At 34.8% G+C, this 19,674-nt stretch overlaps 2 protein-coding genes across 2 annotated transcripts in view; both read right to left on the reverse strand.

Moving 5' to 3' along the window:
- Positions 1–7,875: 7,875 nt before the first annotated feature.
- On the reverse strand, positions 7,876–11,505 carry LOC149178578 (protein NDL1-like). Its single transcript, XM_089422151.1, has 10 exons — positions 11,400–11,505; positions 11,133–11,232; positions 10,968–11,028; positions 10,694–10,780; positions 10,507–10,584; positions 10,342–10,398; positions 10,156–10,211; positions 8,821–8,956; positions 8,466–8,712; positions 7,876–7,954 (listed from the first exon to the last, which is right to left on the reverse strand). Exons 1-9 carry the CDS (start codon positions 11,503–11,505, stop codon positions 8,467–8,469), a joined length of 927 nt encoding a protein of 308 aa, XP_089278277.1. The 3' UTR covers positions 7,876–7,954; position 8,466.
- A 425-nt stretch (positions 11,506–11,930) lies between these two features.
- The window catches only part of LOC149178579 (glucan endo-1,3-beta-glucosidase 3-like), a 57,020-nt gene continuing 49,276 nt past the window's right edge, over positions 11,931–19,674 (reverse strand). Inside the window, exons 4-7 of the mRNA XM_089422152.1 lie at positions 14,708–14,768; positions 12,922–14,238; positions 12,048–12,075; positions 11,931–11,961 (exon numbers count right to left, since the gene is read on the reverse strand). Of these exons, the coding sequence (XP_089278278.1) occupies positions 11,931–11,961; positions 12,048–12,075; positions 12,922–14,238; positions 14,708–14,768 (1,437 nt within the window). The remainder of the gene's footprint in view (positions 11,962–12,047; positions 12,076–12,921; positions 14,239–14,707; positions 14,769–19,674) is intronic.

A 19,674-nucleotide genomic window follows, 5' to 3' on the forward strand; every position in this document is an offset into this window, starting at 1 on the left:
GTCACTCTTGCATGCCTTGGAACTACCTAGGATATAAATTTGTCACTCCCTCCTGAGCACACTTGGAATTCACTGGCACTCCCTATCATACACTCTTATTTGTTCACTTCCATGCATTTTGGACTAGTTTTCCTTTATGTTTATGTCACACTCCCTAACACTCCCTGACACGCATTGGCACACCCTGACACACATTGGCATACCTTGGCATGTCACCCTAACACTCTAGCATTTCTTGGCACCACCTAACATACCTTGTCGTCCCCTCCTTAGCACACCTAGAACTCGCTGACACTCCTTGTCACACACTCTTAGTCATTCATTTCCATGCATTTGAAACTAGTGCTCCCTTATGTTTCCCTAGCACTCCATAACACTCTGTGGCATGCATTGGCACACCCTAGCACCTGACACATCTTGGCATGTTTCCCTGGCTTCTAATATGCCTTAACACTGCCTAGCATACCTTATCACTCCCTCCTTAGCACACCTGGAACTCAATAACACTTCGTGTCACAAAATCTTAATTGTTCATTTACATTCATTGTTTTCACCTATTTCTCCCTTGTGTTCCCCTAGCACTCCTTAACACTTCCTAGCACGTGTTTTTGATGGAAAAAACACTATATATAGGGCAGATCATCCTCCATTTGTGGACAAGAAAATTTGGTTAAGTAAGTCTGTAATAAGAAGTGCGAAGATAACCAACCAAGAGAAGGAAACAAAGAGAGAAGATTTTGGTGTTGTTTATGGGTCTGTTTTAGGGCTAATAAATCCACATGTGCGATAACCAACCAAGAGAAGGAAACAAAGAGAGAAGATTTTGGTGTTGTTTATGGGTCTGTTTTAGGGCTAATAGATCCACATGTGCGAAGGAAGGAAGAACTATCTACTACAGAAAAGTTCGAATATCTTATTGTTGTCCAAGAAGTCGAATCAAGGAAGAAGATAAGCAAGGTTACACACCGAATTATAATAAGATTTCATACCATCCAAGCGAAGAAGATCAAGGTTCAAAAGGTTGGTCAACCACACGTTCTAGGGTTTATGCAAGAGGGCCAAGAACTACAGATCTGATCTATGGAATTGGAATTTGAAGGATAGTCGAGTTATCGAAGGAAGAAGCCTGGTCATCGTTGACTTAAGGAAAATAAAGAAGTTGAATCAAGGAGGCTTGTGACTTAGTCTTGGAGAGGTCATTGAGTCAAGGGTCTAGGCCATGGTCTTGGTATTCGTCAATTGAAGTCTATATAAGAAGAAGATCTCGTTTGGGTTTTCCTCTCATGTTGGAGAGGTTTTGGCCCTGGTTGATCGCATATTCTATGTGTCTCTTGTCTCCTCATTGTTTATGCATTGGTAGATGTTTGATGAAGAATATTGTTTTGAGCATTGTTTGTTATTGTGGATTAGTCTTGAATGTGTTTGTGTATGAAAAATTGGTTGGGTTTGTAAACTATGAGTAGAGCAGTGTTTGATTGATGCATGCTTCCTACAATAAAATGTGTCTCTTACTTAAACAATTAATTTAGTGGAAACATGGGTATTTGGACAATTATTTTGGAATTTATGCACCTTACAAGTACATCAACTCATATAATGCATAAATATAATGGAAAGTTGTAACGTGTTGCATCATAGAAAGGATGTTGATAAAATATGATAGCTTAAATGTACATGATAGTTTGGAAAGGTGGGGAATAACTCTTATTTAGTCATAGGTAGCCTAATCAATTCCTTTTTTAATATTTAAATGTCCATGATGATTTTGAAAGTAGGTGGGTAGCAATTCTTACTCATGTCATAGATAGCCTAACGAGTACTTTTCTCTATCTATAATGATACTAGATACAAAACTTTTTTGTATTGTGTGCTTCTTCAATTTTTTTTTTATAATATATCATGTTATAAAAACTTTAAAATAAGCTTCTCACTTTGGTTCTTGCATTTGTGGTAAAATCTGAACCCAACTTCTGAAAGTAGTGTTATTTTGGAGGATACCAACAATATTTTTCACTCCATAAAGGTTTTAACCTATCTTTAGTCTTTGATGAGTTTTTTTGGATGATTGTACTTTAAAAATAAATATGCATCTGCAATTTTCTCACTTGCTAATTTAGAATCAATGAAAATAATCAAAATAATTACTTACATTTATTTGTAGAGTTTACCTGAAATTGATGGAACATGGTGATTACATCAAATGAGTGTGAAATTGAATTTTGAAATTTTATTAATGTCCTCAATGCTTGGAAAATGTCATGGGATCAGATGATAAGTTAAAATGTAAGGTATTTAGTTAGACATTGCTTCTCTTCTAAGAAAAGTATATCTAAACCAAGTGCAATACCAAGGAGAGAGAGGATTCTGTAGTGTGCAAAGCTTAGTTGTGTGGGTTTGGGGCTAAGGCATAGTTGCTCCATTTAACTGAAGTAAAATGAGAGGAAATGAGGCAATGCATACTTTGTAAATCTTAGCTATGAGGATTTGGGGTTCAAGGCTTAGTCACTTCACAATTGAAATAAAATGAGATCAAATGAGACAAGGACTTGCAAATTATTAGTTATATGTAATGACATTAAAGTGAGTAAACACAAAGTATCAAAATTCGAAGTAGAATCAACCCTTGTGTAGGAAAATTCAGTTAAGCATTTTTTTATGGCTGAATTCCTCCTCAAATATACATTTGATTAATGCAAAAGCTTAGAAAACCACATCTATGTAATTGAGGCATCCCTTTTGGATGCATAAACCTTTCCCCTTAGCTTCCCATTGACTTTGAGGTTGTGTTCACCCACACTCCTATATGCTTACTAGGGATACTACACTCCAACATGACAGATTCTAAGATATATTGTGATAGGGGGGATGAGGGTTTAGGAAATTCTTGTCGCCACAGGAAAGTCTTGCCATGTTTACTTCAACAATAGGGAAGCAAAATGCTCATGTAGAAGGATTTATGGTGCTTTTTCAATTGTGGGAAATAGAAATGCCATACCAATGTGTGGGTGGGACCAGGCTCATGAGATTCATTTTTTACTACCATCACAATGAACTACAACCAAATTGACGCATGAAATTCATTTTTTACTGCCATAACAATGAACTACATCCAAATTGGTTATAAAAGATTGCATTGTTAAAAGTTAATTTTTAGCTTTAAAGTTTGACATAATAATTATAAAACCAAATCTCATTTGTTTAAATAACATGGAAACCCATAATATTAGTATTAGATAATTAACATTAATAAAAAATATTTATAGTTTTTCGTTTAATTATATAAAATCCAAATCTGAATTTGTTTAAAATTACAACTTACAACATGGTTAATTATTTTGTGATTTTGAAAAATAAAAAATATAATTTTTTGAAGTGAATATACAATAAGATAAGAAAATATACATTCCATAAATTTTGATATATTCATAAAATATATTGTTTTTAAAATTTACAAAAAAATAAATAGTTATAATTAAAAAATTTAACGATCATCCAAATTAAAAATTTAATTTTTTCTTTCCCGCCTTAGTGTATTCGAATGAATGTTGAGTAGTTGAAAAAAAAGGAAAGACCATTTTGCCGCATTTTCTTCCCGGCGTTAGTGCATTCGAATGAATGTTGAGTAGTTGAAAAAAGAGGAAAGACCATTATGTCGCATTTTCTTCCCCGCCTTAGTGTATTCGAATGAATATTGAGTAGTTGAAAAAAAAGGAAAGACCAGAACAAGTTTTCTTTCCAGCCTTAGTGTATTCAAATGAATGTTGAGCAGTTAAAAAAAAAAAGGAAAGACCATGGGCACAATACAATCTCATCTGTGACAGGTACAGGTAGTTGGATCAATCTTTAGGGTTTCTAGATCGATGGCCATTCTTAGAATTGATTTGCAAATTTGTTTTATATTTTCACATGAAATGTATGTTGATTAGTTAAAAAAAAAAGAAAGACCATGGGCACAATACAATCTGATCTGTAGCTATATGGAAACAGGTACAGGTCATTGGATCAATTTTTATGGTTTCTAGATCGATGGCCATTCTTAGAATTGATTTGCAAATTTGTTTTATATTTTCACATGAAATGTTGCAGTAGTTATTGTTTCATGGTTGAATTTGGATGCGTTGAGAAATAAGATTGAGGAGGATCTCTTCAATGGCTTGCTCACAAAACATGGATCTATTTTAGCTAGGCAAATTTGGACCACAATGGAAGGATCAAAAGCCTTGGTCTTCTTTCAAGAGCCCAAGAAAATACTTGCATAGGTACCCTTTCTCTCCTTTAATTCCTTCCTCGATTTCAATTGCTTCAAACAATCTACCAACTTTTTCACCTGAAGTTAGGTTATTTGGGTTTTGTTTTTTAAGAATTTATTTTCAAATGAACTAGCCCCACAATTACTATATTGGCAATGAAATTTATATTAAATATACGCTAAAATTTTATAGTAGTTTGGTAGTATTACAAATATAGTAGTTTGGTAGTATACCACACCAGAAATTACAAAAATAGTAGTTTGGTAGTATACCACACCAGGAAAAGAACTGAAAAAACAACAACGTAGACTTCTCAGGGTAACTCCCTGCCCTCCCTCATTTCAATGCAACACAAAAAGATTTTCTTGCTCTCTTTCCATTTCACGGCAGTAATCTCAATTTCAAGCAAACGGAACAGAAGTCTTCGTTTTTGAAAAAACCGTATAAAAAATGCAATGGTGGTGTTTTATACGGTAGTTTTTGTTTTTTTAATGCAAGAAATTGGGTTTTCCAAAAACGATTTGTTTCTTGAAACTATTTTATGGAAAATGTTAATTTGGTTCATTTGTAATATGGATCTCTTCCCGATTGGATGTCGACATGAATCATAAAAAGCATTGGTTTTCTGGATAGTTTTTGAAGGCATTTTCATGGTCTATGGTTAGAAGTCAACCATATATAGCTTAGGTGCTAGCTGAACAGGTTTGTTGCAAATAGGTTGGGTGTTCTCTCTAATGACAACACCTTGCAATAGTGCTTAATATATCTTTAACAACGTTGACTATTTAGGGATTTTATTAATTAAAGTTATGTTGTTTTTTAATTGTAGCCATTGATGTGTAGCAGTGTATGGTTAAGTTTTTAAAATTATTTTTTTGTTATTTTTGTGTTGCTTTTATTTGAAAGTGGATTTAGTGATTGTATCTAATATTTTGTGTACTTTTATATAAAATTATAAATTTAAATATATAAGGTTTTTTTTTTATATATTTTTATAAATTAGTAGTTAAATAATTTAGTTAATTTTTCTAGTTAATTAATTATATTATATAAACAATGGGACACAATATTTTTTTTTGCCATTGGTCTGGTTTATAACCTCTCAAATGATTGGAAAAGGATTTTGATAAAACCATCCTATAGACACTTTTATCAACTAGCAATTGTCCCAAAAGGTACAAAGAGAGGCCGATAGGATTAGTAAAAGGAAGAAAATTGTATAGATAGTCAAGCATATATAAAGCTCAGTAGTGACGAAGGCAATAACCACGTTGACCATCCTGTACCAGTACATTTGATATTAAAAGAACAAAACCAAAACCAAACCATTCATATCAATATAGTAAGTGTAGAACGCATTCATACTTAAAGCTCAATAGATTCAATAGATTATTGGCAACACGCTTTTTTTTTTAAATAAAAAGTAAATTACAACGTTGTACATGGTAAATGAAAAGCGGAGAAATTTGTGATTTGCAAATATTAAAACAAATCACTTACATTACTGGTTGACACTACAACTAAAACATTAAGATTATTAAAATTTTGAAACTGATTTTAAATTTTCAAAGTATTTTGGGAAATCTTCATAAAATAAGGAATGCAATTGCTAGTATAACCAACTTGTATATAAGATATTTTTTTTAATAAGTAATTGATTTTAAAATTAATATATTTATTACTTATTTAGCCTTATATAAACCCACGATAGCCTCATATCAACCTCAACAATTTGCAAGGAAACTTTGCCTTGTCGCCTTGTCTATAGATGAACCAAAAAGTAGTCTTGTGCAAATGGATATCTTTGTGTAGAAGGATGAATTCGGACCTTAGATTGTATTCTTTGAAGTCCAAACCCTTGAATGGAAGTAGGGTAAATATGATAAGAAAGAGTAGGTGAGATATAAGATATACATGAAGCGAAATAGTAAGATATAAATTCCTTACAATGATAAAAAAAAGTGCACATCATTGGCACAATGGAACAGCAGAGAGAAGAAAGAGCAGAAGACTGTTCTATGATTTAGCAATGGGCAATGACAATTTTTATCACTCCTAATAAAAAAACAATAAACAGACGCGACTGGTAGATGAGAATAATAGAGTACAATTTTAATCTTGGTAAGATATAAATTACTTGCAATTTTAAGAAAGAGTACATTCTTGGATATGATAGAACAACAAAGAAAAAACAGACGAAGAATGGTACATTGGTAGCAAGACAAAAATCCCTCACAAGGAGAAGAAAAAGTACATTATGTAATGTGCATAACTTCTATGTATATACGCTTGCAGGGTTCCTAACGGATGAAGGTCTCTCCGTTTAATAGACAAATCCTTATGGGCAGTCATTCAATGATATGAAATTAAAAGTAGTCTGCAGTGAGTATAAATCCTGGAAAAAATATCAAACCTTGTTATCCAGTTCTATTTAATGTACTTAATCCTCATGCCACTCACTGGTGTGGTTTACTATTCATATGAATGTCATATGGCAACCAGTTGGTTTACTATTCATATGAATGTCATATGACAAACAGTGAGGTGACATGATGCTGATGAATGATAAGGGCAGATAATTACATAAATATGAAACCTAGTTATCCATTTCCATTCAATGTACTTAATCCTCTTGTGCTACCCGCTGGTGTGTTGTTTGATGGTTTACTATGCACATGAATGTCATATGGCAGGTTCAACAATCTCAAGTAAAGTTTATACACAATTAGTTTGAGAGTCAATTGAATATGGATTTAGTTCATACCGAAATAGATTCATATAGGTTTAAAGTTAAAGTACAGTTCAACCAACTAATTGAAGATGTGCATCCTTTTATTACCATGTTTAACATATATATCAAACTAATATTCAATGTATGTTGACATGTATTTCAATGTCAAGAAGATCAGTGATAGGTTGCAGGGAAGTTTGTTCATCTTCTTGAGTTGATGTTTTTCTAGTGGATGTAGGGTCCTAGTAATGGATAGTTGGTGGAGTATCGGGATTGATTCAGATTCTGCTGATTAGACTCTGTTTCCTCTTAAAACATAGTCAAACTCTCGACTTCACTTGGACTGCGAAGAGTCTGATAACACTGCCAAGAAGCTTCGTATGGCATAAATTGCAGAGCAGTAAAGGCATTAGTGGACTGAAAAGAAAATGTCATACAGGTCAACTTGGTTAATAATTTACTCAGTTGAAGCTGTGAAAATAAAAAAGTGAAAATAAAAAATGTATCAGAAAGGATTATGAATATATATCTTACTCATGCTTGTAGGCTTTTGATTTGGAGACTTTTAGGTTTCAAAAGCATATACATCATATTTATTAGGTGCCCAAATTCTAGCCCCAATTGTGTCCTGGAAAAACAGAAAAATATGCCTCTGAACAAATTTCAAAAAAATTTAAGCAGCTAGTACAAACCTCCCAAGCCATGGTGAGAACATATCGGTGCCTAATAAACATGGAATTACATCAACTCGATGTCAAAGTAAAAGTTATAGCATGGCTGCAGGCATATACATTGGCAGTCAAGGCACCATGGGTATTGTTTTGTTGGTCCTAGTGAGACACAAAGTCCTCCAAATCAGCTCCACACATTACTTATTGCACAAGTGAAAACATACCCTCACCGATACAGAGCATTACATGCAAAATGTTTCAAGGTACTTAGTTAAATTGCCACTACATGTGTGAGAGTGCTCCTCCTTGAATTTCATTTAAGAAGGCAGTGTCTACGCAAAATAGCTTCAAACCTAAATAGAACAGAAGGTGCAAATTTAGAAATGCAATACTGAGTCTATCCTTTACATGTCTGCAAGGCAAATAGTACCAAGGTTTTCTTAATAATATCCTACATACATTAAGGGCATTTGGATTCGCTTCCAAAACCCACTTCAACAAAGATGAACCTTGAAGTTGGCTCATATTGTAGGAGATGTCAGTTTTATTTTATCTTGTGTTAGAACTTAGAAGCATGAATATTAGTGCTTTTGATCTCCTAGGAGAGTGTGGTGATTGAATAAGGATCACGAGTCACTGTTTCTGGTAAAGCAAATCCAGGAGAGCAAACGCATATTGTCCCAATTGAAAGCATCTGGTCTGATTCTGCAGATTCCAAAGAAAAGCTGTTGGATTTGTTAGGAAGTGTGCATGACACAACTGGAAACCATGCAGGTAATGTTGGCCTTAGTTGCTATGGCAAGAAGTGTCCACCTTAATCATCCATAGCTGCAACACGTGTTTTGATCGGTTTTAACTTCAGACCTAAACTTTCAGGAGACAGCAATTCAGCTGAGATGCAAGACGGACTTAAAGGACTGGTTGGACTGGGGCTAGTCCCATAGCTGCAAAATAACCGGGGAGGAGGCCTGTAAAAGCCATATCCCATCAGAAAGTATTCAATTGGGATTAACATTGCATGGGGTTGTTCCTCTGTCACAAGTGATCCACAAGCTTGGACCTGTCATGCATTAATAACAATTATGTCAGCCATGTTTATGTCAGTTTGCCTCTACAGGAAAGTTTTAGTATCTTAAAGATCAACTTTGAGAAAGTGAAATGTTATCACCTCAACCAATGCATTGAATTTTTTGTCCATTTTGGCACACATGTGAAGAGCTTCTGAATGAAATGGAGAGTTTTCTCCTACAAATATGAGTGTCCTACAGTGCAATTTCTTCAACCCTTCTGTCAGATCATATCTCCTGCAGGCAACATTAATCCAGATGCAGCCCCGTGTCAAAATCTCCCCCATTTCCGAAAAGCAATTGGAGATGCATACATTGCTTATCATCATTTCACACAAATTGAAACGAGTAACAAACCACCACTTTGTTTTATCTCTCTTGTGTTAACCTTCACTAAGTAATATCTGATCTCACATTGAATTTTACCAGTAGCAGACACCATTGAATTATTCAGAACATGACACTCTAGGTTAGGTATAATACCATCCTTCCCCTCCAGCACAACAGGGTAACTGATGGAACACATGTAATTTATTCCCCTTTGGTATCCTACCATAATTGTTAGAGTAAAAGATTAGGATGCAAGAAAAGGAAATAAAACAATATAGTAATCCTTTAAAAAGAATGTAATATGTTGAATGCAGAAGCTTGATATCATGCCGTTGCCCTACATGCTTGTAAAGGTATCTTACTTGGGACTGGAGGAACACTCCCCATCTTTGAATCACAATTTGGGTTGGTAGAAGCTCTAAAAATGATGTTAAACCGAAGGCACCATTAATTCTTATGTCTTCAGTTTTGGAGATGGATACAAGGAGCCTTTACATATTTGGCGATTCAAATTTAGTCATATGAGCCTTGAGGGCAAAATGGAGCATGGAAGACTAGGTTTGTAGGACGTGTTTCAGTAAGTTTTGGGCCTCGAGACTCACTTTCAGTCTTGCTCCTCCCAGTTTGCGATGAGGGATTAGAACCAAGTTGCAGATTGTCTATCAAAAAAGAGGTGTGATGGGCAAGGGAGCTCATGGTATCAACTTTTTGATGGAAGGTGCTACCTTGGAGACATATCTTTTACTAGTCTTATTCAGTCAAATGGACAGCTTATATGATGTTGTTTTGTTATAAACTTCAGGTGAAATATAAGTAATGTATATTTTTTTATTTTCAATATGAAAAAGTAGATGATTTTATTCTAAGGCAAAAAAAGTATCAGTTTTCTTAGAAGAGAAATGAAAAAACAAAACACACGTTATTCACAGGGACACCTAGACTTCACTGAAGGCAAACCATCAATGAATTGACAGAAAATTCTCAAGCCTCTTCTACAGGAAGTTGGTAGAATATGGAGAAATCTCTAATGGGAATTCGATCAGGAATTTCAAACCTAAAACTGCTTCTCAAAACATAAGAAATTATTTCACAAATTTGAAACTTACCGACTCATCACTTGCATAAAGCGCATAACATTACTGCTCTGCCTCTCATCCAGCAGCTGTGTACAGAACACCATCGGAATTTAGAAAGTATTCCACAACAAAGGGTAAATAAGATGAAATCCACACCGTCAGAGACCTTGAACCCCAATTCCATAAAGTACATATTTCAGTGCAAAGGATGCTTACCCTTCTGCAAGCCTGCACAATATCAGACTCCAAGCCTTGTATATTGCAGCGCACTTCCTGCCATACCCACAATGGTTCCAACAGTGTAAACAGAATAATCAGAATGAAAACAGGGTTGGAAACCCCATGGAAAAAGAAACAAAAGTAGTGGATTATTTAAATTACCTGGCTAAAATACCGTTGAAGTAAACTTTCTTTGACAATTCCACACATGCCATAAAAGTAAAGAAAATTCATCATCACCTACAAAAATAGGATCAGCATGAGGCTAATATCTATTAGAACAAACATTCGAAAACAGAATCCAGTACAGTAGAATCTGCACAAAATAAAAGATTTGTAGGAAGCAAACCTTCTTATAGAACCACTCAGTCCAAGAAGTTGCTTGACAAAGAGGAGAGATGAGAATGAGACCAAGAACTCGTTCTCTGTATTTCAACTGCATTATAGGGAATCAGGAACCACACAAAACGTAAGTGACCTCAAACCACTAACAGATAGAAAGCATAAGAAGAAACAACAAGGGAATAAAAAATTAAAGAAATGGCAGTCGATATAGCCCAATTGCATAGTCCATAAATAAAAGCATGAGCTAGAGACAAGTTAGCTTCAAGGGTTTCACTCACCGCAAAAAGAGTGAGAATGTAGGCCCCTGCAGTCACACCCATGCATATAACTCCTCCAAGACTGTCAAGACAAAACAATTAGAAAAACAAAACAACACAATTTTGCTATAACTTACTGATACAAATAGATGGAATAAAATAGATATGGCTGAATTCCAAGATTACCCAAAGTAATCAAGCACTTCAGCAACCTGCTCCGCAAGATCGTCCACAGTAGGTATAGCAATATCAGACGAAATTGCAGCAGCTCCTAACTGCAAGAACTCTTAAAACAAGGCAGAAAAATAACATGATGTGAGCATACTATTGCCTTTTAAGAGTGCAATTACTAAATCTAGTTCAAATATCAGAAAAACATCATACATTTGGATAGACTGCAACCATAAACAGAGAAAAAAGTACATTTGTTGACCTGAAAAAAAAATAAAGTACCAATACGAACATCATGTCCAGGTGCATCAATATGATAGATACAGAAATTGTGAAAGAATAACGAAGCAGCCTCAGGGAAGAAGAACAACCCTTGAAAGCATGACATGTCTGTTCAAGAAACAAATAGATGCCGGACCAGTTAGTAACGACAAATAATTTAGTATACACATTACACGGTTAATCACAAGGTTCTGTCAATCAATTGATTTCATTAATTTACAAAACTTGAAATTCCTATTTCATCAATGTAATGTATTGTTGTGGAAGAAAAAGAAGATGTTACAATAACCACAGAAATGGAAACCATGGCTGAAGTAATGTTGGGCTGCATTTTTACAAGTAATTATGCAGACATTGACTTCTGTGGATTTCTAATCAGGCAGACTAGCTGAAAATGACTGACTGTAATTTTGTTGTTTTGAAGGATGCAGGTATGCTTGTATTAAGAAGTGATGAACTGCTACTGCTGCAAGTAATTTGGAAAAATCAGAATGCTACAAAACTATAAGCTGAGATATAACATAAAATATATCAAAAATCCAGTAAATCTTGATTCTCAATTCTGTATGAAAACTTGAAAAAGTACTTATTGTAGAACAGAAAAATGAACAAAAGATAGGAGGAGTAATGCGGTTCCTTAGTATATACCTTTGTGGAAATGTGCATGTCCCAGTACCTGTCATCACAAAATCCGTAAAGGAAGATTTGCATGAGTGCAATGCATTCTCCAGTCTCACACAATTTCAAGCCTCAATTTGTATATCATGTTAACCCATGAAGGGAAGATTTTCGAAAATGTATAATGTCAAGCATATTAATCACAACCAAAACGGTGCACAAAAAACAAAAACGTCTTTTATATTCATATAAACTGGAACAGTAAAATTTGCAGAAGACAGAGTGGGTATAAAGGACACTTAGTATGCATACCCTTAGCTTCTCATAACAAAATCAATAAAGAAAAAAATAATATGCAATATATCCAGGCATAAATGAAAGTTATGTTGCATGCAGAAGAGCAGATTGCCTACAAATATAACTCTCTCTTAATACATCACACAGTTCCATCATTAAACCAAAAGGAAATATCCTGAACAATACAAGTTATCCATAACGAGTGTTTACATTTGAAGGTTGCATGCAGTTTCAAGGCAGACAACAGGCAGGAAATGGGTCTATAATCATGTCACTTACTTATCATGGTGGAACCTACAATGGGAAAATGTATATCAGCGGAGGATGTCTTTGCATTCAGATGAGCTCAACCAGGCATGGAAGTGGGTAGATGAATCATAAGCATGCAACTCAACTATCATCTAACACAATGTAAAGATGAGACTCAGCGGAAGGTATCCAAGAAGTTGACGCAGTGAAACAAAACAAGCAGACAACAAACTATGTAAAAGTGGATAAAACGTTTATCGTCACCACAGGACCATAGGAATCCATATAAACTGAGAAATACAATGAAAAGAAAAACAGGGGGCAAAAAACAAACTTCGCATAAGGGCATATAGCTTACTTGGATCTTGAGTAGTCACAATTGCATTGCCAGCAAAGTCACAAGTACCAGGGGCCATGCCATTCTTCTTGTAGTAGTTGTCAAAAGCATAGCAAGCATGAAAAAAAACAGTATCTGGGTTATAGCACGTGCCACTTTGTTGAATTGTTGTACAGTCTGCACCTCCAAGCCCGCAAGCATAGTCCAGAGCAACCTGCAAGCTTGAATCAGGGGTACCAGGCTTTGCTACACACCAACTTTGGCTTGAGCTGGTTGTCGGTGTTGTTGTGGTAGATGTTGAGGGAGGGGTGTAAGGGGTAACTGTTGGGGTGGTAGGGGTTGTTGGTGTGATTGTTGTTGGAGGAGGAGTTATTCCTATTGGTGTTGTGGGTGTGGTCGTGATCGGAGTTGGAGGAGTTGTTGTAATAGGTGTAGTTGGAAAAGTATCAAGCTGAGATCCCAACTCACTTGTCTTGTTCCTGGTAGAGTTAGCTTTATTGTCCAAAAGCTCCCTAGAGTTTGAGCGGAACAGTTCTTCCCCTTCTCTGCTCAACTCCTTCAGCATAGAAACGTCCAAAGAACTCATTTTCACTATTATTGTCCATATCCGAGCCCTATTCATGCTTTGGGCAAGAACTTGATCCCTGAGATTTTTGGTCATTAAAAAGGTCTTCATTGTTTCGGAAAGCAGACCTTGATCATTAATAACTATGGGAATATCAGGATAGTGAAGAAATGCCATAGCATTTCTGGCAGCAACGACTACAGAGTTAATGAGGTCTTCTTCACTATGTGCAAAATCTCTGTTAAAGTCAGTGTTCAGTATCAGAAAAGAACCTGTCTTTGAGACAAACGCCAGCAGAGGGTGAAGAACCCACCTCAAATCCTTGGTGGAAGAGGATGGAGGCACACTAGATGCATCTTGAATCAAAGTGGATGAAAGTATGGTTGTGACCTTGATACGCTTATCTAGATTTGCATCCACAAGAGCAGAATAAATGGCTTTCATCGTAGATACCAATGTCGATACTGCTTCTTCTGATATCCCTTGATGGTTAACAATGATACTGGTTATGAGGGTATCAGGCATGAAACCCATGACATTTTTCTTCAGCCATAATGCTGCTCGTGACTTCGATTTTCCAATGTCCTTCGTTTGCTCATACTTCATACTCACAGCCACCTCAATCCCTGTCCCAGAAAAAGCTTCCAAAACAATGGGATTGGCAACCAAGAGCCTAAGATGGAGTAGATCATGTTTCATCAGCAGTTCTACAAGCTTCTTAGGAGATGGCAGGGTACTGTCCTTTGAATCATATGACACTCCAATTGATGTTCCTGACAACACATAAATAATATTATAGATCAAACCATAAGCTCAAAGGAACACAGAACTGTCAAACGTTTCTAAACAATGCCTATCATCAGCTCCTACATGCTCGCTAACTGTAACACAGTTCTGGAAGATTGTGCATCGAATACCAAGACCACATTTTCCCTTAGGACTGCAGTTTGATTTATGAACTATTGGGCCAAAGGGTCACAGACTCAGAGCCATTCAAATTCTAATCTCACAATGTGCACTTCTCTGTAACAGTGGACGCCATTGAAGGCACTTGGAGAATCGCTGCTAACTTTAAACTGCCTTCTCAGTAATTTGTAACGTTTTGTTCAGGGATTACAGGAATTTGTAACAAATTTGGGGATATTTCTGCCGGCTTCATGTAGTGGGTGAAGATTCTAGACCGCCATCATCATGGAGAAAGGCATTGGCATAACAGTGTTGCGTTGAGGTTTTGCAAGATACCGGCAATAAAACTCGTGCCGTTGCAAAGATTCGGTTGAGACCATGACAAGCAAAATGCCCGCTGAAAAATATTAAAAATAAGCGTAATACGAAAATTGTTTGCCGCAGAACTCTCCACGTGTCAGCACATAACGCGATTGCAGAACTCTCCACGTGTCAGCACGAGGAACAAAGGGACGACGAAAGTCCCTTTCAAAGGAAGGCCTATCGGCCTAACTATTAGTCTATCTATAATATTAAATATCATCAACCAAAGACATTAATTTAATATATAAAAAATAATAATTATCTATTATCCATCCCATTAATAGTTTTATCCCATAAATACTTTTTTCATCGGTGATAAAAGATATTATATTAGGTAATTTGCAATAATAAAGCTTAAGAGCAACAAGCTATTGATTAATATGTCTATAATACAAACATAATTTCAACTATGATAAATATGGAAAGTTTCATAATTACATAAAAATAGTGATAGAAATAATTGTAAATTTATAAAAATAAACAAGTCTCAAAAATCAAAATACAAATTAGAAATCCATCATTTAATAAATTTTAAATACAAAACAAATAGGACTACTACTACAAGAAAATACTCCTCTTCATTTATAAATAACCAACGTAGATCTATCTCTCTCCAGCATCAAGAGAGATCAAATCTCTCTCTCTCTCACACTTAAAATGGATCTAGGTCGCTTTAGTTATTAGCCTTTGAATAAGCTACATTGCAGAAAAATACCATGGGTTATCAGTACCATGGGAAAAACCATGGGCAAGAAAAAACTATGCACTGGAGAATTTTATGTTTTTTTTTTTTTGATTTGATTTTGTTTTATTTTGATTGAGTTAAAATGCCAAATATTATAACATATTCCCTAGGTGGAAAGGGTCTCTTGGTACAAAAATCTAACAACCAAAAATATATTAAGAGGGGCCTAGAATAAAATACCTAGATTATGAAATTTCTTTTCAAGACTTCAAGGTCTCTCTGGCTTGTTTTAATTTATGAAAGAAAATTGATGAGAAAAAACTAATAAATTAAATAAATATTAAATAGAAAACCATGGAATCTAACAAAACCATGTGCAAAAACTAGCAAATTAAATGAACGTAAAGTACAAAACCATAGAATATAACAAAACTATTGGCCATAACATTTTTTTAAAAGTTATTTTAACATAAAAAAATCTAAAGACTAAAAAAGAATGTTTTGGTAAGTTCTAACCATGGGTGATAACATTTTTTTAAAGTTATTTTAACATAATCATATTTAACAACTAAAAATGAATGGTTTGGTATGTTATAACGACAAGTGATATTTATATATAATATTTAACAAAGTAGAAATTAAAAAAAATCACAATTTAATAATTTATTTCACTTATCTATATTGATCAACCACACTTGTTAATTGGAAACATTGACTCACATAACAAATTTTAATGGATCCAACAGAATAAAATGAAAATTAATAAAAAATAACTAATATCAAGAAAGAATATCTAAATTTAACTATTAAAATTTAACATAAAAATAAATTTACTGTACAAAACCATATATATGATGCATTAAAATAATTAATATAAAACATGACTACATATAATAATCATTTAGTCAATGCAAATACAAATATGAGATAGACATTATACACTTTAACAATAATTATGGTAAGTAATATATACTATCCTAGATCCATCTTAATTTCAGATATACCAACGCCCTAAAGGGATCAAATCTCTTTTATAAATTAGTAATGTGTATAGATATTTTATATATATATTTATAAATTAGTAGTTAAATAATTTAGTTAATTTTTTTTTCTCACAAACTAGCAATTTAATATCTAGTTCAACTATACTTTTAAAATATATTATTTTTATTATTATAAAGATTAGTTTTCTATTATAATGGATTAAAGATAAATTTTTGAAATTTTTCTCTTTAGATTTTGTCTTCAAACACATGTTGTAGTATTTATGGTTCTGCAAGTGGCAATAGTTCGAGACACTCCTCTATTTTTGGCTCTATATCCAATGGAGATCAACTCAATCTCCACCATCTTGTTACCCAACCATGAAAACAATAACCCAATAACTATGTGGAAAATGATACAATAGATCCCATATTTGAGGTCCACTCATGTCACATCCAAGAATATATGCAATATATGTGGGATCATGTACTCATCTGGAAAATGCAAAGGCTAAATCAAACTTGAATTCGGTGCCAAGTGTTTCTTCACTATTGTATTTGTTAGCCTAGAGGATCAAACACGGGTATTCAAGAATGGCTTATGTGAGAAATGGAAGCTTTGTTGATCACTATAAGTATTAAGGAATGGCCAATGTGAGCAGCTAAAGCCTATGAGCAACTACCTATGAACCATAGTATTCAAGAATGTTAATGATGAATGCTTGGTTTTATGTTTCATATGTTTCTTGTTTTTTCTCTCTCCTCGTTTCTTGAATGTGAAACAAATGCTTGGTTGTATGTATCATATTTTTCTTGTTTTTCTCTCTCCTCGTTTCTTGAATGTGAAATCTCCAAACTCCATTTCTCGTCTCGTTGTCGTTTTTCGTTTCGTTTCCCCTTTCTGGTTTATAGTAACATAGATTTCAAGCCCTTCCTTCTAGCTTTGGTTGAATTTCTGCATTGCTCTCAACTCCAAAAGCAGGTGATAGAAGGGATGGGTAGAAAGCTTGGTACCCGAGATAGAGTTAAAGAGGAAGAAACATTGAGTCAGACAATGCAAGATTCCTCTCGTGGGGTAAAATGATCACAACAAGGCCACAGTAAGCCCCCGAGAGAGAACGAAGATGCTACCGCATGCAGTGGTAACAATCAGAGTATGGTGCAGCGCCGTATATTAAGGTCCACCAATGACATCATATTAGCAAAAATCTAAGCATGAAAATATATTGAAACAAAAACAAAAGGGAAACCCTCATTAACTCGTCAGGCCCTTACTTAATAATTGGGTAACATTTGGGTATGAAAAATTAGGGACCCCTTCTTCAAAGTCCCTGTTTGCTTTTATAGATCTCTTCATATTGATGGATGGCTTCGACCCTCCTCAGATGGCCATTGGATGAGTGCTGGGAAGTTGCATTCGTTAAACTTCCTGGCAATTGTTTGAAATTTTTTTAATTTAAAACTTTTATACAGAACTTTGAATTTCGCATTTTGTAATTTGGTGCATATGTTTTCCACTCATGGCACATTTTTTAAATAAACTACATATTTATTTTCTTTTGATTACGTTTCTCAACTATGGTCGTGGATTTATCCTGGACAAGTAATGAAAATAAGATATGTTCCAAGGAATTGAACGTATGTTTTTTCATCACTTGTATCAATATACTTTGACAACATAGGCATGGAAACCCGAACCCATCGCTTCATCGCACTATGAACGATAAAGACTTTCCTAGTTGTTGAGCACAACACATAGCCCATATCATTCGAAGGTATACTGGTGTTATTCTTTCACCTTGAGATGGATATATATTTGTTTTATTGCAGCAAGGAAACAACCGCTACATTACGATACATCAACTATACTCAAAGGCAAAAATTATGTTTCCTATACAACGACGTTGAGAGTAATAAGTATCTTCCCATGTGTCATCATAGCAACAGATTCCATTTTGCTAATTCATTGTGTTTCTCATTCTAGTGGCCGCCATTATTGTGCAATTTTCTCCTGTCACTTTTTTCCTCCATGAAAGTTCATCAGAAAATGCTAAGACAATGCTAAATGTCAAATTTTAGTAGACATTCTGAAAAAAAAATTGATCCATTTTCTAACATGGTCCACAATTTGCTTTGATAGTACTACGATGTATCTCTTCCAAAATTTGATTGTCTTTCATAGTTGGACAGCTAATTTGATAAATGATCTCTTTAAATATATCTTGGACTCAAACGTTATTGGATGTTCTTGAAGATGGTCCAAGTGTTCACCCAAAACGTCCAAACATATCAATAACAACACATAGTGTAACATAAATATTCATTCTCATCCAATTATTAAATGCGGAAATATTCCTCTAAAAGCCTGGATTTCCCATACACTGGGGCTATTACTTATATAACCCTTGGTTTTAGTTTCTCTTGCATGTTTGGTGATTCAGCTGGAATATGTCAAAATATAGAGTTCCTTGATGTCTTCACTCCAACTTCTTGGATGCCATCTCAAAGAAAGGCTCGAAGGATATTCCAAATATTATCTTTAGAGGTGTCCATTTCGACCTGAAAGGCCGAGTATCCATGCCATTAGTCACACTCTTCTATGCATGTGTACATTACCAAGAAATTTATCATCAATAAACATTGTTGCAACACAATAATTGTTTAAATAAATTTCTGAGATGTTCTGGATATCTAAAGATATTTCCTTATAAAGCTCAAGTTCAGCAAAGCATCCAACATATGGATCATGAAACAGTGGATCCTCACACTAATATATTCACCATGGGACTGAGACAAAGATATACAAATTGTAAACTCCCTGATGTAGATGAGAAAGTGGTGTTGGAAACTCTCCACATTAGAATTGGCATTCTTACCATATTCAAATGGTGTCCTTCCTAAATGTAAACAATTCTTCAATAATATGGCCACTCTCTCACATGTGTCACTTCTCCCAATCCTCACGCTTAATTGGCACACTGCACCTATGCATTTCATTCGACAATGCGTATGTCTTGGGACTTTATATCCACTGTAGTGGGCCTTCATCCCTCTTCTATTACAAAGTAGACTTCTAAGGGTAGGGGAAATCACAACTCCCTGCCCTCCCTCATTTCAATGCAACATGAAAATCTTTTCTTGCTCTCTTTCCATTTCACGGTAGTTCTTCAATTCGAAATCTCAATTTCAAGCCCTTCCTTCCAACTTTGGTTGAATATTTTCATTTCTATCAACTCCAAAAGCAAATGATAGAAAGGATGGGTAGAAGGCTT

The sequence above is a fragment of the Pinus tabuliformis genome, chromosome 4_1 (assembly GCF_031772625.1).
Source record: "Pinus tabuliformis cultivar Carrire ecotype Pingquan chromosome 4_1, CPIR1, whole genome shotgun sequence".
Classification (NCBI taxonomy): domain Eukaryota; kingdom Viridiplantae; phylum Streptophyta; class Pinopsida; order Pinales; family Pinaceae; genus Pinus; species Pinus tabuliformis.